The sequence below is a fragment of the Tursiops truncatus genome, chromosome 10 (genome assembly GCF_011762595.2).
Source record: "Tursiops truncatus isolate mTurTru1 chromosome 10, mTurTru1.mat.Y, whole genome shotgun sequence".
Lineage (NCBI taxonomy): Eukaryota > Metazoa > Chordata > Mammalia > Artiodactyla > Delphinidae > Tursiops > Tursiops truncatus.
The window spans coordinates 100,638,595-100,661,163 of record NC_047043.1 but is presented as its reverse complement, the minus strand read 5'-3'; the positions used below and the strand labels follow the sequence as shown (position 1 = coordinate 100,661,163).

Here is a 22,569-nt window from a genome sequence, read left to right as displayed (position 1 = left end):
CCACAAGGCGGCAGCATTTCTTCATGCCCAGCTCTGGTTCCTCGGCAACCAAAAGTTTTAGGGGGAGTCATGGTGCTGGGCTGTGAATTAGAGGGGAAGGTGCCAGAGGCAACACCCAAGGGCTTGTGTGTCACTACCTCTTCCCTGTTAAGCTTCTACGCCCCCGAAAATTCGAAACCCTGGCTAAAGCTGCGGGTGCTGCGGTGTGTAGGTGGGGTGACTCCTGGCAAGGAGGCCGGATGTGGGAAGCCCACCAGCAGCAGCCGTGGAGGCTCGGTCACGGTTTGAATCTCCTGCAGCCTAGATGGTCCCCCATGGTTGGGGTGCACTTGGCTTCCTTTTAGCTCTCGGAAGGCCCACCTAGGTTCTGAAGGTTTGGTTCCCCCCACAAAGGAAGAGACAGGACAGCTCTAAGGGGCTGCATTTGCAGGCACGTCCTCTTCACCTCTCTCGGCTCCACCTCAGTGCACCCGTGGGACCCCAGGCTGCTCAGGCTGCTGGGATGTGACACCAGCGCCTATCACTGGGGCCCGAGGCGAAAAGCATGCCCATTTCTTTCCTTTTACTTTCTTTTTCAGCTTAATTCTGATGGTATGTTGTACTAGAGTTGATTTCCAAAGTGGGGTTTGGTGTAGGTGTACAGCAAGCTGATTGAGTTACACATGAAATACAACTACTGTTTTTCGGATTCCTTTTCCATATAGGTTATTGCAGAACGTTGAATAGAGGTCCTGGTGTTGTACAGTAGTCCTTGTCAAGTGCGTGTTTTTTTTACTATATATATATATGTTTATAGGTATTTTTCTGTGTATGTGTTCATGTGAACCGCCTAACTTATATCTCCTACCCCACTTTCTTTTTGGTAACCCTAGCTTTAATCTGAAAGTCGGTGACTCTGTTTCTGTTTGGTATACTAGTTCAGTTGTATGTATGTTTCCCTTCCTGTTATAAGTGATATTATATGCTATGGGTCCTCCTCTGTCTGTCTGACTTCACTCAGTGTTTGGGCATCCCAGGTCCATCCACGTTGCTCCTGATGGCATTATTTCATTCTTTTTGCTGGCTGAGTAACAGTTCCTTGTATACACGTAGGACCTCCTGTTTATGTATTCATCATTCGCTGGACTACTTGTTTGAGTGTCTTGGCGATTGTAAATAGTGCTGCAGTTAACGTTGGGGTGCTTGTGTCTTTTTGAATTATGGATTTTCCGGAGTAGCCCCCAGGAGTGGACATGCAGTAGTATAGGGTCGCTCTCTCCTTAGTTTTCTAGGAACTGGGATACAGTGCTTTCTAGTGGCGGTCACCAATGTACATTTGCACTCACCGAGCTGGAAGGTTCCCTTTTCTCCACGCTCATTCCCCATCGATTGTTTGTAGACTTTTTGATGCTGGCCATTCTTCCCGCTGTGAGGCGACGCCTCGTTACACGGTGGATTGGCATTTGTCAAATAATGAGTGATATGCATCTTGTCGTGGTGTGTATTTTTTTATTTTAAACAGTGTGAGTAAACTTTCCCTCTTCAAATTTGGCCTTTTGAGGGTGTGTGTGTTTCTAATTTATTTTTCGGTTGCCTAACCCGGGTGATTTTTGAGCACACGTGTCGTTAAAAGCCCCACAGGCTTCCTGAATATGATGTGCCCTTAAACACCGGTTGTGAAGTTGTTGTTACGGGAAACGTCCACAAGGCGGCAGCATTTCTTCATGCCCAGCTCTGGTTCCTCGGCAACCAAAAGTTTTAGGGGGAGTCATGGTGCTGGGCTGTGAATTAGAGGGGAAGGTGCCAGAGGCAACACCCAAGGGCTTGTGTGTCACTACCTCTTCCCTGTTAAGCTTCTACGCCCCCGAAAATTCGAAACCCTGGCTAAAGCTGCGGGTGCTGCCCTGTGTAGGTGGGGTGACTCCTGGCAAGGAGGCCGGATGTGGGAAGCCCACCAGCAGCAGCCGTGGAGGCTCGGTCACGTTTTGAATCTCCTGCAGCCTAGATGGTCCCCCATGGTTGGGGTGCACTTGGCTTCCTTTTAGCTCTCGGAAGGCCCACCTAGGTACTGAAGGTTTGGTTCCCCCCACAAAGGAAGAGACAGGACAGCTCTAAGGGGCTGCATTTGCAGGCACGTCCTCTTCACGTCTCTCGGCTCCACCTCAGTGCACCCTTGGGACCCCAGGCTGCTCAGCCTGCTGGGATGTGACACCAGCGCCTATCACCGGGGCCCGAGGCGAAAAGCATGCCCATTTCTTTCCTTTTACTTTCTTTTTCAGCTTAATTCTGATGGTATGTTGTACTAGAGTTGATTTCCAAAGTGGGGTTTGGTGTAGTGTACAGCAAGCTGATTGAGTTACACATGTAATACAGCTACTATTTTTCGGATTCCTTTTCCGTATAGGTTATTGCAGAACGTTGAATAGAGGTCCTGGTGTTGTACAGTAGTCCTTGTCAAGTGCGTGTTTTTTTTACTATATATATATATATATATATATGTTTATAGGTATTTTTCTGTGTATGTGTTCATGTGAACCGCCTAACTTATATCTCCTACCCCACTTTCTTTTTGGTAACCCTAGCTTTAATCTGAAAGTCGGTGACTCTGTTTCTGTTTGGTATACTAGTTCAGTTGTATGTATGTTTCCCTTCCTGTTATAAGTGATATTATATGCTGTGGGTCCTCCTCTGTCTGACTTCACTCAGTGTTTGGGCATCCCAGGTCCATCCATGTTGCTTCTGATGGCATTATTTCATTCTTTTTGCTGGCTGAGTAACAGTTCCTTGTATACACCTAGGACCTCCTGTTTATGTATTCATCACTCGCTGGACTACTTGTTTGTGTGTCTTGGCGATTGTAAATAGTGCTGCAGTTAACGTTGGGGTGCTTGTGTCTTTTTGAATTATGGATTTTCCGGAGTAGCGCCCAGGAGTGGACATGCAGTAGTATAGGGTCGCTCTCTCCTTAGTTTTCTAGGAACTGGGATACAGTGCTTTCTAGTGGCGGTCACCAATGTACATTTCCACTCACCGAGCTGGAAGGTTCCCTTTTCTCCACACTCATTCCCCATCGATTGTTTGTAGACTTTTTGATGCTGGCCATACCGCCTGCTGCGAGATGATGCCACTTTAGAATTTTGATATGCATTTCTCGGATAATCAGCGACTTTCTGCTTCCTGTCGTGGTCGGGGTTTTTCTTTTTAAACAGTGTGAGTAAACTTTCCCTCCTGAAATTGGGCTTCTTGAAAGTCTGTGTGTTTCGAATGTTTTTTCGGTTACCTAACCCAGGTCAGTTTTGAAGACACCTGTTATTAAAAGCCCCACAGGCTCTGTGAGTATTAGGTGCCCTGAAGCACCGGTTGTAAAGTTGTTGTTCCGCGAAACGTCCACAAGGCGGCAGCATTTCTTCGTGGCCAGCTCTAGTTTGTTGGCAACCAAAAGCGTTAGGAAGAGTCATCTTACTAGGCTGTGAAGTAGAGGGGAAGGTGCCAGAGGCAACACCCAAGGGCTTGTGTGTCACTACCTCTTCCCTGTTAAGCTTCTACGCCCCCGAAAAGTCCAAACCCTGGCTAAAGCTGCGGGTGCTGCGGTGTGTAGGTGGGGTGACTCCTGGCAAGGAGGCCGGATGTGGGAAGCCCACCAGCAGCAGCCGTGGAGGCTCGGTCACGGTTTGAATCTCCTGCAGCCTAGATGGTCCCCCATGGTTGGGGTGCACTTGGCTTCCTTTTAGCTCTCGGAAGGCCCACCTAGGTTCTGAAGGTTTGGTTCCCCCCAGAAAGGAACGGACAGGACAGCTTTAAGGGGCTGCATTTGCAGGCACGTCCTCTTCACGTCTCTCGGCTCCACCTCAGTGCACCCTTGGGACCCCAGGCTGCTCAGGCTGCTGGGATGTGACACCAGCGCCTATCACCGGGGCCCGAGGCGAAAAGCATGCCCATTTCTTTCCTTTTACTTTCTTTTTCAGCTTAATTCTGATGGTATGTTGTACTACAGTTGATTTCCAAAGTGGGGTTTGGTGTAGTGTACAGCAAGCTGATTCACTTATTGATATTCATGTATGTATTCTATTTCGAATTCTTTTCACATATAGGTTATTGCTGAACGTTGAACAGAGTTCCCTTTGCTTTACAGGAGGTCCATGTTGATTATCCATCAAATGTGTGTGTGTGTATATATATATATATATGTATATGTATATATATACACACACACACAGACATATGCACATACACACACACACACATATATATATATGCTTGTGTGTACATGAAGGCGACCTCCTAATTTGTCCTTTGCGTCTACCTTTCCTTTTTGTGAGCCCTACGTTCGTTTTCCAAGTAAGTGTGTTGCTGTTTTGTAACACTGTGTGTTACCCAGCGTTCATGCTGTGTTCTTGTGTGTCTAGTGTTCAGTCCTAGGTATAACTATATCATATGCTATTCGTCTTCCTCTGACTCACTTCACTTACTGTATGATTATCCCAGGTCCATGCATGGTGCTGCCAATAGCATTATTTCATTGTTGTTTATGGCTGAGTAATAGTCCATTGTATATATGTACCATATTGTCTGTATCCAGTCATCTGTCGGTGGACATTTTGGTTGTTTCTGTGTGCTGGCTGTTGGAACTATAACTGTGGGGCGCCTGGTTCATTTCCAATTATGGGTTTCTCCAGATACATGCCCAGGAGTGCTCCTGGGGCTGGGCTCCTTTTCCTTTTGTTAGGAGCTTCGATACTGTCCTTTATGGTGGCTTTTGCCAATGTACATTCCCACGAAAATATAGGAGGGTTCAGCTTTTTCACTCCTCGAGGGACGTGGCCCTCACTGGGCTGCTGCCTGGCTCTGGTAACCAGCATGCACCCCGCACGGCCAGGAGCCAGCATCCTGCCCCCAAGACTGGCAGCCGGTCAGCCCCACCGAGGTCTGCTGTCAGCCCATCTAGCCACGTCTGCTCGCATTTCCAGGAGCCGAGGAGGAGACTCACGCACTCCCAGAGCTACCTGTCAGCCACAGTGGAGCCTCAGGATTCAGAGGAGAAGAGAAAAGCCGAGAGGAAGTCCCGTGACGCCTGGCTCACACCCAACGGGTTCCAAGTCACCGGTCTTCACAGCACGGGCAGGACACATCACCTGGGGCTGCCACCCCTCGGCACTGTCACAGAGGTGGGTGGCGGGAGTGGGTCTCCGGTGGGCGTCCGCAGGGGCCTCCCCCTGACCTGCTGCCCCCCAACGTAGGAGTGGAGGGAGAAAGCGCTGTTTGCTAACATACTGGAGCCAGTGCTGCACCGAGAGAGCAGGGGCTGGGACCGGCGCCCCCAGGACTTGGATTTGTACACACAGCCGCCGCCGGCCCCTCCGGCGCCAAAGCCCGGGACAGGTAACTGTGGGCGGCACCCGTTCTGTTTTAGCAGCCACACTCCTGGGCTGGGAAATCAGGATTCGGCGGGGGGCTGGCTTCAGAGCGCAGGCTGGCCGGAACTTCTGGTTCCAGCTGGATTCACTTGCTGTATGATGGCGGGGGGGGGGGGGCAGGTCCCGCCACCGCTCTGGGCTTGGTTTCTATGAAACGGAGGCCTTGGAAGGTAGGGCTAAGGGCTTTCAGGCTTCACACTGTGTTACCCATGACCAGCCTCGGCAGGCTCTGGGCGCTGCTGGGCCCTTCCGGCTCCCAGACACAGCTGGTTGTCACCCGTGGGGGCGGGTGGGGGGTCTGGCCACACCACCCCTCCAAGTCTTCTTCATCCCCCGTTTGTGAAGAGGGACCAGAAATCATTTATAGGTAGAGAACCAAACCTGTGAATTAACAGAACCAGAATCTTCAGGGAGAAAGAGCGGTGAGTTGATCTGGCCACAGACCCCTTGCCCAGAAAGCTAGACTGGATAAACGGTGGAGTGCTTTCCTTCCCTGACTCCTAAGGGCTGCTGGTAACAGCTCCGTGAAACCGGAGGACGTGCTGACAAGCTGCTGAAACTGGTCTACTCCCCTCCTCTGGGCTGTGCCACCTCCCTTCAGTAGAGGCCCCAGGCTCAGGGACAGCAGGCTCGCTGCTCCGGCCCTTCCCAGCCCCAGGGCGCACACCTGAAGACACATGGGTGAGAACAGCTCTCCGCAGACTGCTGTCCTGGCACCAGGTGAGAAGCCATGACCTCTCCATCTACGCCAGCAAAGAAGCTGCGGTGTCATCGGGAAGATGAGCTGTCAGAACGCCGGCAGCAGGCCTAGCCCCGCAGGTGGATGACGGCTCCTCCTCCCAGGACCAAAGCCTGGCCGCCTCAAGGCAAGGCCTGTGATGGGCAAAGCACTGGGAACCGCCCGAGCAGGAAGCCTGCCAGGTGAGCACACCAGGGCAGGTGTGTAGAGGCCTGTCTGTGCCGCCGGAAGATGCTGCTCGTCCTTGTCAAGTGGCAGAGAAGCACCAGCTAGGAGCAGCACCTGCTGTCAGGCAGCAGCAACATCACCTGCGCAGGACCAAACCCGCACGGCACCGTGGCCCGGGCACCTGCCCCTCTGCTCCTGGAGCCCTCTTCTCACACATGAGGACAAAGGGCCCTGGAAGCCACCACCACAGCGGGGAGCGCAGGGTCAAGAGGTTGTGAGGCTGGCTCTGAGGAAACAGGTGACCAGTGCAGCAAACACTAGAAGGGGAAACACAAACTGTCCTTCCTTTGGCTCCTAGCTTAAAGAATGACACATACGCGGTTTTCAAGCTGTTTCTTGGAGAACGTGTGGTCTGGCAGAAATGGCCACCCTGCTGAGACGCGGCCCTACCACCCCAGGCCAGCTTCCACCCCGAAGCCTCCCGGTGAGGCGAGTCTCAGCAGCTCCGCGCTCTCCCCGTGTTGGCTCAGAGCCCGGGATCGTGTCAGGCAATAGTGCCCACGGGGGCCTGGAGAAAGCCCGTCAGAGAACTTGGTCAGCTTGTAATAAAGCAAGTTCTCTACCTTCTGGAAGGCGTGTGTCAGGCGGACAGCAGCAGGGATGCTGTCCCCCTGCTTCAGGATGTCCAGTCCAGAGGGTGGGCACAGACGTAGGCTCGCTTCTCTAGGACCTGCTGGGACACTTTCTTGATCAGTTCATCGAGATTTTCCGGAGAATCTGGGAGGGAAAGAGGAAGAGTAGGTGATCTTCGGAAAAAAATGTTCCAGCAATTCCTGTTATCACGAAGTCAGCCCTCCGGTGTGAAGGAGCCCTGAAGGTGGCAGCCCCGTCCCCAGGAAGTGATTGTGGGCTGCCCCCTGGCGACCCCACCTGCTGGAGAAGCCATTTCGTCATTCCCACTGCAGGCGGTGACAGCCGCGTCAGCACGGTGGGTGTGGGGTGCCAGTGCTCAGAGTTGCGTGGAGTCCCGCGCTCCTCCCTCCGCAGGTCAGCTGGGTACAGGGGTCCCCCCAAGAGGCTCTCACCTGGCATCAGGTCCCACCCCCCCACTCTCCCCCAACCTGAGCCGCCCACTTACATTTGTCCAGCTGAGACAGAGCGAAGAGATTCTGGTAGTAAGCTTCCGTGCAGAAGATGTTGGCCAACAGAACCTGCCAGAACCAAAGTCCGAGAGGATGACTGCTGAGGACCCTGGGATCGCTGGGCCTTAGCGCTGCCCGGCCTGGAGCCTGACCTCTGAGCTTCAAAGAACTCGGTCAGCCAAAGTGGGCAGCTTGACCAGAGTCAGGTGGCCTGGCTCAGAAGCCATGGCAGCCGTGAGCCAAACCAGCCCTGTCCCCAGGGCAAGTGACTCAATCCCTGCAGGCACGGTGCACGTCAAGACTGCGGGCGTGCACACAGCAGGTGTTCAGACTGCACCCACCCTGCTGTGAGGGCGCTGGGGTTCGGATTCCACACTCACTCCCCCTCCCCGCCCCCAGGCAGGAAGGTGAAGGGCAGTGGCCCTGTGTCCTGAACAGCACAGACCCGCCCATGGGAGCTGAGAGCACCAGCTATGGCCACGGACACAACTTGGCAACCCCACCCATTTCTGGGTCAGCTGGCGTGGACCCGTGCTCACCCTGACCCCCGGGACAGCCCTGGACGCGCCCAGCCCCTCCCTTCCCCACTACCCAGCCTCATTAAAGTGCAGCAGGAGGACCCCTGCAGGGAGGCTGCCTGTGCAGGTGGGAGGGGCGGGCCCACCTCATGGTCGTGGTTCTGGAGCCCCACGCGGATAGAGCGGCTGGCCCGCGACAGCACGGCCGTCATCCCGTACAGGTTGATGAGGATGTTGGCCACTCGCTTCAAGACCAACTGCTCCTCCACGATGGTCTGGGAACAGAGGGCAGGGTGGAGACTGGCCACCCGGACACGACTCCAACACACTCTTCCAGGCCCACCTTTGCTGATCTCTGAGCCTCTCTCTACACCCTGGGGGAGCAGGGCTAACACTGCCTTCCCTTCGGGTTTTCCCTTAGCTCTGTCCAGATCTGGGCAGGAGTCAAGACAAGATCATGTCCCAGAAGCCGGGCTGAGAGCACCGGCCAGTGCTTATTACCACCTTTGGATGCAAGAAACACAGATCAGGGCCTAAGAGTAAGGTCCAGGTGGGGCTACCCCTCCCGGCTCCAGGGAGCCTCTGGTCACCTAGAAGGTGCCCACCCAGCAGGGGCTCCCCCCACGCTCCCCAGCTAGCTGAGTGGTCCCCAGGGCAGGCAGCCACAGCCAGCCCTGCTTCCCCAGCCCTCCAAGGTGACCAAGATTTCTAGGCCTGGTCCCCACGCTTGGCAAAATGTCATCTCACAGATGCTGGCCCGCTTCGCTGCCCCCAGGTACCTTGCCAAAGCGAAGCAGCAGGGTCTCCACCGTGCGGCTGAAGTAGTGCACATTCTGCTCGAGCTTGTGGGCACTGTCCTGGGGGGCCGGGGGGAGGATTCCGCTCAGCACCACCCTCCCGTGGTGCCCAGGCCCTGCTGCCAGGCTTGGCTGTCCTCCACCGTGACGGTGGAGAAGGCACCTGGTGACCCTCGGACTGCCTGGTCCTCCCCGGTGCCCCCGCCACGCCCCCTCTGGGAAGGGGATACCCCTGGCTGGACCCACTCACCTCCATGCTGGGGTGCACGGCTCCGAGCTTCCCTGTCAGCCCAAGGTCCACAGTTCGGCCCAGGGAGTCCCGAACCCTCTGGCTGACAGTCTCCATGATGGTGGTCACATTGCCCTGTTTAAGCTGCCTGCAGAGAACCCAGGCTCTGTAAGCAGAGGCCCTGCAGCCGGCTCCTGCTGCCCAGCAACACGGCCCCGCCTCCATGCCAGCAGCTCTAGGGAACCCGGGCAAAAGCTCCCTGACTATGCAAAGCCAGAGGGGCCAACCCAGGACCTGGACAGTTCGTCAGGGAGCAGCCGTCTCCTGTACAGCCCGAGGGGACACCCAGGTCACACCTGCTTCCAGGTTATTCTCTCCCCGAGAGCCTGAGAAGTCCTCTGGGCCAGCCATGCCTGGGCGCTGGCAGGGACTACTCACTGTCCTGGCCCCAGGGTGGGGGCAGGAGAGGAAACCAGTCCTGTGTTGGCCTTGGAGCTGGCGTCTCTCCTTGCCCCGGTTCTAGACGGGAGCTGCAGGGGAGGAGGGCAGGGCCCTGGCGGCTTCCCTCCCTCCAGCCAGCCTGTGAGCCAACTGAGCCCTGCCAGGCTGCACGCCTGGTCTACGGATGAGGCGGCGCCCTTCTCTGGCTGCCCTGGGACAGGCCTCTGCTGGGCAGGGTGGACCCGAGGGGCAGACGGTGGACGTGGTACCTACTTGACCCTTGCAGTCAGGATGCGGCCGGCATGCTGCAAGCCTGTCAGGGCGATGTACATCCGGAGAATCTCGTTGGTTCCCTGTGGCCAACATTATCCAGGTCAAAGGCTGCCCACGTCAGGGCAGCCCTAGCAGTGCCGCGTGTGTGACTGGCTAGGCCCTGCTGCATCCCGCTCACTCTTCAGAAGCAGCTGGGAGCAGGGCTGTGACTGGGGGCCAGGGCAACACGTGGGCTACTGCTTCCACGGGACAAGTTGGGGCTGACCAGATGGCGGCGGCCTCCCTCTGGGACCTACCCCATCCCATGACCGACTGTGCATGAGTCATTCCTTTTTCCAAGCTTCCGATTTTACTTCTTTTAAGCAGAGAAACAGCCCCCTTAAAAGAAGTGAAGGGTACTAGTACCCAGGACACAAGTCCTTAGTGGACCCACTACTAGCTCAGTCCAGGCCTGGCTCCTCGGGAAGCAGCTGGCCGCACCGCAGTGCCAGGTGCCAACGCCCCGGGGGCTATCTCTTCCCTGCTGCCACCCCTGGGCACCCCCCCCCCAACCGTGAGCCATGTGACCTCAGGGACGCAGACCAGGGGGCTTGTGCCTGTCGTGCACAGTGGTGCTGAGAGTCAGAGAGGCGGGGCTGGACTGGGGCACACCGCCAGGCCGCGCCACGGACGGAGACTCCGTGGGAGCAGAAGTGGCAGCAGGGAGAACTCCAGGCTGACCCAGGCCCGTCCCGGTGGTCTTGGCTTCACGCTGAGGGCCCTGCACCCCTCAGAGCCCCTGAACCCGTGCTGACCACCCCACCAGCCACAGAGGACCGCACTCGCCTGGGCCAAGGGGAGGGGCCTTGGGAGAGGCAGGCCTGGGGCAGCAGGGTCGTGAGGTGGGACCTGTCCCTGGGGCCTCGGGCTGGCCGCGCCCTGTCCACTAAGGGAGAGGACACAGGGGACACCAGCAGCCAATGCGGTCTTTCCCCTGGAGGGGGAGCCCCCCAGGCACCCAGCCTCGCACTGGTCCCAGGGTCTGCCTCCGCACACCTGTGTCCAGCCTGAAATCCTGGCCGGCCTCCCTCCACAGCCGCTGGCCGCACCGCTGCCACCTACGCCCTGGGCAGGCTTGGGGCATTTCCAGGGTCGCGAACGCAAGCAAGCCATTCTCTGCTCCAAACTTTGTTACTGCTTCCTGGCCCTCACAGTACGATCCAAATAGGCTTCCATGGCTGGCTACTCTCTGGCCTTCCCGCCCAGCCCCTCTGCCCTGCCCACCCTGCCCCACCAATACCCCAGCCCCGCCGAGCAGGACCGGCCGCTGCTCCCTCCGTTTACCTGGTGCCGGCAGGTAAGGTCCCGTCAGGACCTGGCACACTCCACTCCCCTGCCCTCTCTGCCCCCAAGGCCAAGTGCGCTCCTTCCTGAGACCCCAGCCCCTCACCACACTGGTGTTCTGGAATTGTCCTCTCTCAGCCAGGCTGCACGACCAGACCAGTAGCGCCCCAAAGGCGACTCTGGGGTCCCAATGCCCTTTCCTCCCTGCTCCCAGCCTGTGAACTCCCAACATCAGAGGTGCCGGGGAACGCCCTTGGGGTGACCCTGCCAGCTGCCTCATCACCTGGAATGGGCACTGGAGGCTGCACCCCGGCCTCCCAGGCGGAGACCTGTGGGCGGTCAAGCGAGAGGACGCGCCAGCCGGCCTGGGCTCTGCGGCCTGGCGCCAGGACCATGAGGCTCTGGGGTCCACGGCAGAGCGGGGCGGGGCCGAGAGCCCGGCGGGCGGCGCACTCACCTCGAAGATGAGCAGGATGCGGCTGTCGCGCAGGATGCGCTCGTACGGGTAGTCCCTCATGTAGCCTGAGCCCCCGAGGACCTGGAGCGCCTCGCTCACACACTGCCAGGCGGCCTCGGAGCTGAACACCTGCCGTGGACCCGGGGCAAGGTCAGCACGGGGCCGTCAGCCCCAAAGCCCCTTCAGGAGGAGGACCCTCTGCCTCGGGGCCAGGTGGCTGCGGACGGGGTGGGAGGCTCCACGCGGAGGACTGGGCTTTGGGATGAGACGACCCAGGTAGGAGCCCTGACGGTCACGTCTCACTGGTGGCCAAAAACTGACCCCCCTCCCCAAAACAAGACAGAAGCACAGGGAACTCTGTGCTATTTACCTCAACCAGCTATTTCATGAAAGGAAGTTTTGATACCAAAATGCAGGAAGACCACAGACTCAGGACAGCACAGTCCTTCCCAAGGAAGCCCAGCTGCTTTGTTAGGAAGACAGGAAGTTACAATACACAGTGTGTATCCTCTTCTTTTGCTGTCATCACCAGCAGCTTGCTGGGAGACACTGGCCTCTCGTAAGCTGGACGCTGTCCTCTGCTGCTGCTCCTACGCTACTCTGCTCTCCCCGGCTGCATCCCAGGGGTGCCTGGCACGGTGGGTACCTCGTAAATACCTAAGCAGCGACAAACTAAGGAGGAAGACGGCAGGCACGCTGTGCGTGGGGTTACCTTCACCATGGCAGCCTCGATGGAGCAGTCAGGGAAGCCCGGCTGGTCCAGCATCCCCGCGGTGAGGTAGGCCATACTTTCCATCACGTAAGCCTTCTGAGCCATCAGGGCAAACTTCTCCTGGAGTGTTCAGAAAAATACACAATCAAGAAAGAATCTGCCTGTACTGAGACCCAAACCTGCCGAGCAGCAGAGAAGGTAATTCAGACCAGGCCCAGTGCCCAAGAGCACCAAGGCCCGGCACTCGTAAAAGGGGCCACGTGCTCATCTTCTCCCCGAATCACCGCCTAGGAGTCGGCAGTACAGACCCCCAAGCACACTTTCAATGCCCACGAGGTAGAGTCAGCCCGTGCGGTGCTTGACCCTCCATACCTGAATCAAGCCAAACTCGCTGAGGTTCCTGTTGAACTGTTTCCTCGTGCAGGCGTACTCGGCAGTCATTTCTGAAGAGGAGCAGAGTTATCAAAGAACAATTTTCCGGCTGTCTTAAAACGATTTCCTCAGTCTATCGTCACCACCCTTCAAACACTCAGGCAGGATCTACGAGAAGCGGGTCTGCTGAGACCGACACCCTGAAAATGAGAGTCCTGTCTTCCAACATCTCCGGGTTCAGGAGTGACTGTCCCCTCTGAGTGGCACCCAGGGTGGGGGACAGAGCAGGATCAGGAGCCAGTCAGACACGTCTGGACCCAACTCTCGCTCTTAGCAGCCGAGCCTGGGCCACGTGGTCTCCCTGCCCTCATCAACACTATTGACCTCAGAGACACAGCAAAGGCCACGGGACGCCCTGCACAGAGAAGCAGGCTCACACCAGGCACATATGTCCGTCTGGCAGCAGGAGGGTGGCCTGTGGCTTCCGCGCCAGCCCTGCAGGCATGCACGTGCCCACAGTGGACCCCCTCCCTGCAGCCAGCACTCTCCCAACACTCCCCACGGACATTCACGCGTAACCCACTCTCACAGCGGGCTCGCGTGGTAGACACCCAGGGTGGACAGGCTCCCACATTCCCCCATTTCTGGGCCTTGCGATCTCAGGGGCTCTACATCCTCTGGGGACAGACTGACCACGAGAGCGAAGCCCTTGCATTGAGGAGTTTTCCAGACAAGGAAGCACAGTCCAGATGGGCTCAGGGCCTTGGGGGAAGCTTAGCAGAGGGAGACAAGCCCTGAGCTCGCAGTCTGATCGGGGAGTGTGATCTCGGGCAAATCACTACCCCGCTCTGAGCGTCCGTCCCTTTGTCTATAAACGAACTCTGCCCTGAACTCTGAGCAGCTTCCTGAGCACCCAGTGGGGAGCTGGCCCCGGGTACGCCCGCACCACAGCCAGGGCCCTGCGTGTCCCTGTGGTCCCTCGCACAAAGCAAAGATGGCAGTGACGTTCCGTGCCCCCCAAAACCCCTAACAGGCTGTTTTAACTTCACTGGCAAAGGGAAGTCTAGGGTTCAGTGCCCATAAAAGAGGAAAGGGACAATCCAAAGGCTGAGGGCCCAGGGTCCCCAAGCTGACCCCGCGGCTTACCCGCTGTGCAGAGTCATCCACAGACAACCAGTGCTCAGGCTTTTCGGAGTCCAGCTCACATTCAGGTGTTCACTCAGCGGGCAGAGCAGCCACCCCTCTCTACCTCCACCAGAAGGTCCCCCCCCCCCGCCTCCCCCATCCTGTGCGTGTTGAAACCTCAACACTAGCCCTTCAGGGGCAGCCTCAGTGCACCCTTCAGTCTAAATTGAAGCCCTGATCTTAGACTTGGCCAGGACTGGCTGTCAGCAGCCTGGCTCAGTGCTGGCCCGCCCGCCCAGGGACGTGGCAGAGCCCCTGGGCCGGAGCAGGCAGGGGCACCAGGGGTAAGTCTGCTGCAAAGGGCTGCTGTCCCTGACTTACGTACCGATCAGTTTCTTGAGCATCCCAGCCACGGCACTGCCCATGCTGAACCGCCCGCTGTTGAGGATGTTCATGGCCACCTGCAGAGAGAGAAGGGCTCAGCGCGGGTCCAGCTGGGAAAGCTGAGGGCCCCAGAGGGCTGAAGGGGACAGACCGCAACAGTGCTCATCTGCTCTTACCAAAAGCTTTCCTGAAGACAACAGGCAGCATCCAGATGGAGTTAACCATCCTGCCAACCCTCCCCGGGCCGGGAGAGAACAGTCCCAACGCCTCAGAACCAGGCAACCTGTCACTGAGATGCTCTCACAAACATCCCTGAAGGCACCCCCCCCCCCGAAAAGAAAAGAAATGGGACACCCTTATCCTAAAGGAAGTGGCCACTTCCCTCAGCCTCAGGGGAAGAGAGCAGAAACTAAGACTGGCTGGGTACCCACTGCCAACTCCTCACTTTCCCAGCAACGCTTCAGCGTCAGGGTCCTCCTTTCACAGATGAAGAGCCAGAGGTTCCAAGTGGGGAGCCAGTCACAGACAGAGCACGCAGCTGCCTGACATGCACGCCCGTGCACCCTGCACTGAGCCAGTCCCTTTCACAGACGTGACGTGCTCCTCCCCCCGCAGAGCCTACAGTAATGACCCTAGCTAAGGAGTTCTGTCAGCCTCACGCCTCTCTTCCAACCCCAACTTTCTCCCTAAAGCCGACGGCAAGCACACACACTGCTTCCCAAGTACCAGACTACCTGGGTTTGGGGAGGCACCCCCTTACAGACCTAAAGGGACCTAGAGACCATAGCCACCCCGGCAGCAGGGGAGGAGGGGCATCCCAGGCACACGGTGGACGTGTGGCCACCAGCACCAGGCTCCTAGAGGACGCTGTCACCTGCCCACCTCTGCTCAAGCCTGTGAGGCCCAAGGAGGAGGCGTCAAGGCAGGGCTGGGGCCTGGGGGCAGCAGGCAGCCTGGGGCTCAGCTTCACACGTGGCACTGCTTGTACTGACTGCTCGCCTGCGTGACTGGGATTAACCAAACGTGCCTCTGAATTTGAATTTATGACTACTTGCTAAATAACCTGAATGGAGACTCTCAAAACAGATCCTGTGGGGCTGGGGAGACTGGAAACACCTGCTCCAGCCACTGGGCAGGCAGCACTGGTCCTGACAGGCGAGTCCGAGGCGGGTGGGCAACTCGGTGGGCACGGCCAGAAGCTGGGGCTCGGCGAGGTCACAGTGCAGTGTGACCTGTTGTGCCTCCGCTCCGGCCTGTGACCTGTAATGTCAGACTCCCTGTGTCTCAGGACATGGAGGGGGGACGAGAAGGGGGACACCGGTCCTGCTTGACCTGCCAGGACTGCAAGCAGGAACTGAACCCCCACCCTTGGTCCCTTCTCCCAGACTGGTTCTTAAAGGCCGCCTCACAGCTGCATGAACAAACTTACGTCACAGCCCCTTCGTGGTTGATTCTCAGCTTCACTTACCACAAGAACAAGAGGAGGAGAGGACTGGACACCAGGCCCCAGTCCCCAGGAGGATGGAAGGCCTGGCCAGCTCAGCCTTACCTGAAAGGGCTCGTGAGCCTAGGCGTTCCCTCCCACCCAGGCCTGATCCTGCTGCGTGGTCACCTTCCTACCGCAGAGCAGTCCCCTCCCACAACTACACTCCAGGTACGAGACACGGCCGTCCCCGCAGCCCCCGTCGCTGACTGCCTCTGCGCCCCGATGAACCTCCTACTTGACCGCACGAGGCATCGGCACTCCCCGGGCCTGTGGTCATCCTACCCGCCATCGCTGGGATCACCCTAGCGTGTCGCGCTTTTCAGTGCTGAGGCTGACTGGCAGGCAATCCCACTCATCACAAGATAGGGCTTTAGAAATCTGTTTTTCCTTTGCATACTAAAACCATCACTTCTCACCTAACACAATGGAAAAAAAATTTTTAATGCAGAGTTGGAAAGGACTGGGGAAAGACCTTACACACAGTCCAACCGTCCAGCAGGCAACATGGCAACATGGACCAAGAACTTAAAAATGACCACGTCCTCTGACCCAGAAACTTGACTGGTATTTAAACTCAGGAGGTGATGAGAGAAGTGTGCAAGTTAGGTATAAGGATACATGCCATGCAGTGCAGTCCCGAGTGGGGAAGAAGGGAAACTGCACTAAATGCTCGATCCTGGAGACCCAGGGACAGTGAATGTGGCGTCACCACATGAGGAAATGCTGTGTGGTTCTGAACCTCAGCAAATCAAATTCCCTAGCATGAAAAGACTATGAGGGCTTGTTGATAAGTGAAAAATACCAGCTATCACCTCTTACACACACACACACACACACACACACACACACACACACACGCAGAAATATTTCAGTGATGTAAGCTATTTAAAAAGATCTAGAAAGACAAGCACCAAAAGTGTGAACAGTGGAGACAGCAGAAGCAAGAAGAACTGCAATCCTGCAGCCTGTGGAACAAAAACCACATTCACAGAAAGACAGACAAGATGAAAAGGCACAGGGCTATGTACCAGATGAAGGAACAAGGTAAAACCCCAGAAAAACAACTAAATGAAGTGGAGATAGGCAACCTTCCAGAAAAAGACTGCAGAATAATGATAGTGAAGATGATTCAGTACCTCGGAAAGAGAATGGAGGCAAAGATCGAGAAGATATAAGAAACGTTTAACAAAGATCTAGAAGAATTAAAGAACAAACAGAGATGAACAATACAATAACTGAAATGAAATATACACTAGAAGGAATCAATAGCAGAATAACTGAGGCAGAAGAACGGATAAGCGACCTGGAAGACAGAATGGTGGAATTGACTGCTGCGGAACAGAATTAAAAAAAAAAGGATGAAAAGAAACGAAGACAGCCTAAGAGACCTCTGGGACAACATTAAACGCAACAACATTCACATTCTAGGGGTCCCAGAAGAAGAAGAGAGGGAGAAAGGACCCGAGAAAATATTTGAAGACATCATAGTCGAAAACTTCCCTAACATGGGAAAGGAAATAGGCACCCAAGTCCAGGAAGCGCAGAGAGTCCCATACAAGATAAACCCAAGGAGAAACATGGCGAGACACATAGTAATCAAGTGGGCAAAAATTAAAGACAAAGAAAGATTATTGAAAGCAGCAAGGGAAAAATGACAAATAACATACAAGGGAACTCCCATAAGGTTAACAGCTGATTTCTCAGCAGAAACTGTACAAGCCAGAAGGGAGTGGGCATGACATATTTAAAGTGATGAAAGGGAAGAACCTACAACAAGATTACTCTACCCAGCAAGGATCTCATTCAGATTCGAGGGAGAAATCTAAAGCTTTACAGACAAGCAAAGCTCAGAGAATTCAGCACCACCAAACCAACTCTACAACAAATGCTAAAGGAACTTCTCTAAGTGGGAAACACAAGAGAAGAAAAGGACCTACAAAAACAAACCCAGGGCTTCCCTGGTGCCACAGTGGTTAAGAATCCGCCTGCCAATGTGGGGGACACGGGTTTGTGCCCCGGTCCAGGAGGATCACACATGCCGCGGAGCAGTTAGGCCCGTGAGCCACAATTACTGAGCCTGTGCATCTGAAGCCTGCGCTCCACAATGGGAGAGGTCGCGACAGTGAGAGGCCCACGCACCGTGATAAAAAAAAAACCCAAAAAACCATAACAATTAAGAAAATGGTAATGGGAACATATATATCAATAATTACCTTAAACGTGAATGGATTAAATGCTCCAACCAAAAGACACAGGCTCGCTGAATGGATACAAAAACAAGACCCATATATATGCTGTCTACAAGAGACCCACTTCAGACCTAGGGACACATACAGACTGAAAGTGAGGGGATGGAAAAGGATATTCCATGCAAATGGAAATCAAAAGAAAGCTGGAGTAGCAATACTTGTATCAGATAAAATAGACTTTAGAATAAAGAACGTTAGAAGAGAAAAGGAAGGACACTATATAATGATCAAGGGATCAATCCAAGAAGAAGATATAACAGTTGTAAATATATACGCACCCAACATAGGAGCACCTCAATATATAAGGCAACTGCTAACAACTATAAAAGAGGAAATTGACAGTAACACAATAGTGGGGGACTTTAACACCTCACTTACACCAGTGGACAGATCATCCAGACAGAAAATACGGAAACACAAGCTTTAAGTGACACAACAGACCAGAGAGATTTAATTGATATTTATAGGACATTCCATTCAAAAACGGCAGATTACACTTTCTTCTCAAGTGCACACAGAACATTCTCCAGGGTAGATCACATCTTGGGTCACAAATCAAGCCTCAGTAAATTTAAGAAAATTGAAATCATATCAAGCATGTTCTCTGACCACAACGCTATGACATTAGAAATAAATTACACGGAGAAAAACGTAAAACACACAAACACGTGGAGGCTAAACAATATGTTACTAAATAACCAAGAGATCACTGAAGAAATCAAAGAGGAAATCAAAAATACCTAGAGGGCTTCCCTGGTGTCACAGTGGTTGAGAGTCTGCCTGCCGACGCAGGGGGACACGGGTTCGTGCCCTGGTCCGGGAAGATCCCACATGCCGCGGAGCGGTTGGGCCCGTGAGCCATGGCCGCTGAGCCTGCGTGGCCGGAGCCTGTGCTCCGCAGCGGGAGAGGCCACAACAGTGAGAGGCCTGCGTAACACAAAAAAAAAAAAAAAAAAAAAAATACCTAGAGACAAATGACAATGAAAACACGACAATCCAAAACCTATGGGATGCAGCAAAAGCAGTTCTAAGAAGGAAGTTTATAGCAATAAAATCCTACCTCAAGAAACAACAAACATCTCAAATAAACAATCTAACCTTACACCTAAAGGAACTAGAGAAAGAAGAACAAACAAAACCCAAAGTTAGTAGAAGGAAAGAAATCATCAAGATCAGAGCAGAAATAAATGAAATAGAAACAAAGAACACAATTGGAAAGATTAATAAAAGTAACAGCTGGTTCTTTGAGAAGATAAACAAAACTGATAAACCTTTAGCCACACTCATCAAGAAAAAGAGGGAGAGGACTCAAATCAATAAAATGAGAAATGAAAAAGGAGAAGTTACAACAGACACTGCAGAAATACAAAGCAACCTAAGAGCCTACTACAAGCAACTCTATGCCAATAAAATGGACAACCTGGAAGAAATGGACAAATTCTTAGAAAGGTATAACCTTCCAAGGCTGAACCAGGAAGAAATAGAAAATATGAACAGACCAATCACAAGTAATGAAATTGAAACTGTGATTAAAAATCTTCCAACAAACAAAAATCCAGAACCAGATGGCATCAGAGGTGAATTCTATCAAACATTTAGACAAGAGCTAACACCCAACCTTCTGAAACTCTTCAGAAATTTTCAGGGGAAGGAACACTGCCGAACTCATTCTATGAGGCCACCCTGATACCAAAACCAGACAAAGATACTACAAAAAAAGAAAAGAACAGTTCAGTATCACTGATGAATACAGATGCAAAAATCCTCAACAAAATACTAGCAAACAGAATCCAAAAACACATTAAAAGGATCATACAACATGATCAAGTGGGATTTATCCCAGGCATGGAAGGATTCTTCAATATAGGCAAATCAATCAATGTGATACACCATATTAACAAACTGAAAAAGAAAAACCATACGATCATATCTCAATAGATGCAGAAAAAGCTTTTGACAAAATCCGACACCCATTTCTGATAAAAACTCTCCAGAAAGTGGGCATAGAGGGAACCTACATCAACATAATAAAGGCCATATACAATAAACCCACAGCAAACATCATTCTCCATGGTGAAAAACTGAAAGCATTTCCTCTAAGATCAGGAACAAGACAAGGATGTCCACTCTCACCACTATTATTCAACATAGCTTTGGAAGTCCTAGCCATGGCAATCAGACAAGAAAAAGAAATAAAAGGAATACAAATTGGAAAAGAAGAAGTAAAACTGTCACTGTTTGCAGATGACATGATACTATACATACAGAATCCTAAAGATGCCACCAGAAAACTACTAGAGCTAATCAATGAATTTGGTAAAGTTGCACGATACAAAATTAATGCACAGAAATCTCTTGCATTCCTATACACTAATGATGAAAAATCTAAAAGAGAAATTGAGGAACACTCCCATTTACCATTGCAACAAAAAGAATTAAATACCTAGGAATAAACCTACCTACAGAGAGAAAAGACCTGTATGCAGAAAACTATAAGACACTGATGAAAGAAATTAAAGATGATACAAACAGAGAGATATACAGTGTTCTTGGATTGGAAGAATCAATATTGTGAAAATGACTATACTACTCAAAGCAATCTACAGATTCAATGCAATCCCTATCAAATTACCAATGGCATTTTTTACAGAACTAGAACAAAAAAAACTCTTAAAATTTGTATGGAGACACAAAAGACCCTGAATAGCTGAAGCAGTCTTGAGGGAAAAAAATGGAGCTGGAAGAATCAGACTCCCTGACTTCAGACTATACTACAAAGCAACAGTAATCAAGACAGTATGGTACTGGCACAAAAACAGAAATATAGATCAATGGAACAGGATAGAAAACCCAGAGATAAACCCACACACCTATCGTCAACTAATCTATGACAAAGGAGGCAAGGATATACAATGGAGAAAAGACAGTCTCTTCAACAAGTGGTGCTGGGAAAACTAGACAGCTACATGTAAAAGAATGAAATTAGAACACTCCCTAATACCATACACAAAAATAAACTCAAAATGGATTAGAGACCTAAATATAAGACCAGACACTATAAAACTCTTAGAGGAAAACACAGGAAGAACACTCTGACATAAATCACAGCAATATCTTTTTGATCAACCTCCTAGAGTAATGGAAATAAAAACAAAAACAAATGGGACCTAATGAAAATTCAAAGCTTTTGCAAAGCAAAGCAAACTACAAACAAGACGAAAAGACAACCCTCAGAATGGGAGAAAATATTTGCAAACGAATCAACGGACAAAGGATTAATCTCCAAAATCTATAAACAGCTCATTCAGCTCAATATTAAAAAAACAACCCAATCCAAAAGTGGGCAGAAGACCTAAATAGACATTTCTCTGAAGGAGAGATACAGATGGCCAAGAAACATATGAAAAGCTGCTCAACATCACTAATTATTAGAGAAATGCAAATCAAAACTACAATGAGGTATCACCTCACACTAGTTAGAATGGGCATCTTCAGAAAATCTACAAACAACAAATGCTGGAGAGAGTGTGGAGAAAAGGGAACCCTCTTGCACTGTTGGTGGGAATGTAAATTGATATAGCCACTATGGAGAACAGTATGGAGGTTCCTTAAAAAACTAAATATAGAATTATCATATGACCCAGCAATCCCACTACTGGGCATATACCCAGAGAAAACCATAATTCAAAAAGACACATGCACCCCAATATTCATTGCAGCACTATTTACAATAGCCAGGACATGGAAGCAACCTAAATGCCCGTCGACAGACGAATGGATAAAGAAGATGTGGTACATATATACAATGGAATATTACTCAGCCATAAAAAGGAATGAAACTGCGTCATTTGTAGAGATGTGGACGGATCTAGAGACTGTCATACAGAATGAAGTAAGTCAGAAAGAGAAAAGAAATATCGTGTATTAACGCATATATATGGAACCTAGAAAAATGGTACAGATGAACTGGTTTGCAGGACAGTAACTGAGACACAGATGTAGAGAACAAACGTAAAGACACCAGGGAAAGCGCCAGGGGGTGGGAGGTCGTGGTGTGATGAACTGGGAGATTGGGATTGACATATATACTAATATATACTACTAAAAAGGGTAACTAATAAGAACCTGGTGTATAAAAAAAATAAAATTCAAAAACATAAAATAATAATGAAATAGGTAAACAAAAAAGTGTGAACAGTGGATGGCAACTCCCCAGGGACGGGCTTCAGGGGACTCACGTGTTCCCTCATCTGTGTGTGACATCTGCACACAGATGCCCATTGTGTGTCCTCCACCTCCCCTACCCTCTGCTCCACACTTCCCAGGCAGCAGTGGCTGAAGCCCTGGCTGACGGTCCTTGGGTGATTCTTGTAATGCTCAGGAGGCCAGGGAGGTCCTGCTTTGATCCCTGTTCACAGCCAAGGTGGGGCAGCTTCCCACTGTGAAGACACTTACCCAGGCCACCCAGTAAATTAGGGCAGAGCAGCAATATAAAGACAAATAGCCCAATTTAAAGACGGGCAGAGATTTGGAAAAATGTTTCTTCAAAGGAGATAAACAGCCCATGGAAACAACCTTAATGTCCACTGACAGATGAATGGATAAAGAAGATGTGGTACATATATACAATGGAATATTACTCAGCTATAAAAAAGAATGAAATAATGCCATTTGCAGCAACATGGGTGCAACTAGAGATTATCATAAAGTAAGTCAGAAAGACGTATTATCTGAAGTAAGTCAGAAAGAGAAAGACAAATA

The 22,569-nt window shown here is 52.2% G+C and overlaps 2 protein-coding genes across 8 annotated transcripts in view; one reads left to right on the top strand and one right to left on the bottom strand.

Moving 5' to 3' along the window:
- Positions 1-12,315, top strand: part of CFAP92 (cilia and flagella associated protein 92 (putative)) — a 139,453-nt gene extending 127,138 nt beyond the window's left edge. Inside the window, exons 22-23 of the mRNA XM_073787768.1 lie at positions 4,947-5,144; positions 5,217-12,315. Coding sequence (XP_073643869.1) covers positions 4,947-5,144; positions 5,217-5,546 — 528 coding nt within the window. The 3' untranslated portion in view covers positions 5,547-12,315. The remainder of the gene's footprint in view (positions 1-4,946; positions 5,145-5,216) is intronic.
- Positions 6,679-22,569, bottom strand: part of ACAD9 (acyl-CoA dehydrogenase family member 9) — a 60,131-nt gene continuing 44,240 nt past the window's right edge. For 3 of the 7 annotated variants that reach the window (XM_073787769.1, XM_073787771.1, XM_073787772.1), the window contains 11 exons: positions 14,075-14,150; positions 12,565-12,635; positions 12,193-12,312; positions 11,481-11,609; positions 9,701-9,780; positions 9,008-9,134; positions 8,740-8,817; positions 8,107-8,235; positions 7,439-7,511; positions 7,231-7,352; positions 6,679-7,077 (listed from right to left, as the gene is read on the bottom strand). In XM_073787769.1, the coding sequence (XP_073643870.1) occupies positions 7,051-7,077; positions 7,231-7,352; positions 7,439-7,511; positions 8,107-8,235; positions 8,740-8,817; positions 9,008-9,134; positions 9,701-9,780; positions 11,481-11,609; positions 12,193-12,312; positions 12,565-12,635; positions 14,075-14,150 (1,032 nt within the window). In that variant the 3' untranslated portion in view covers positions 6,679-7,050. Of the gene's footprint in view, positions 7,078-7,230; positions 7,353-7,438; positions 7,512-8,106; positions 8,236-8,336; positions 8,465-8,739; positions 8,818-9,007; positions 9,135-9,700; positions 9,781-11,480; positions 11,610-12,192; positions 12,313-12,564; positions 12,636-14,074; positions 14,151-22,569 lie in introns of those variants that run through there. The other 4 variants (XM_073787770.1, XM_033865518.2, XM_033865519.2 and 1 more) reach the window with 4 other exon arrangements.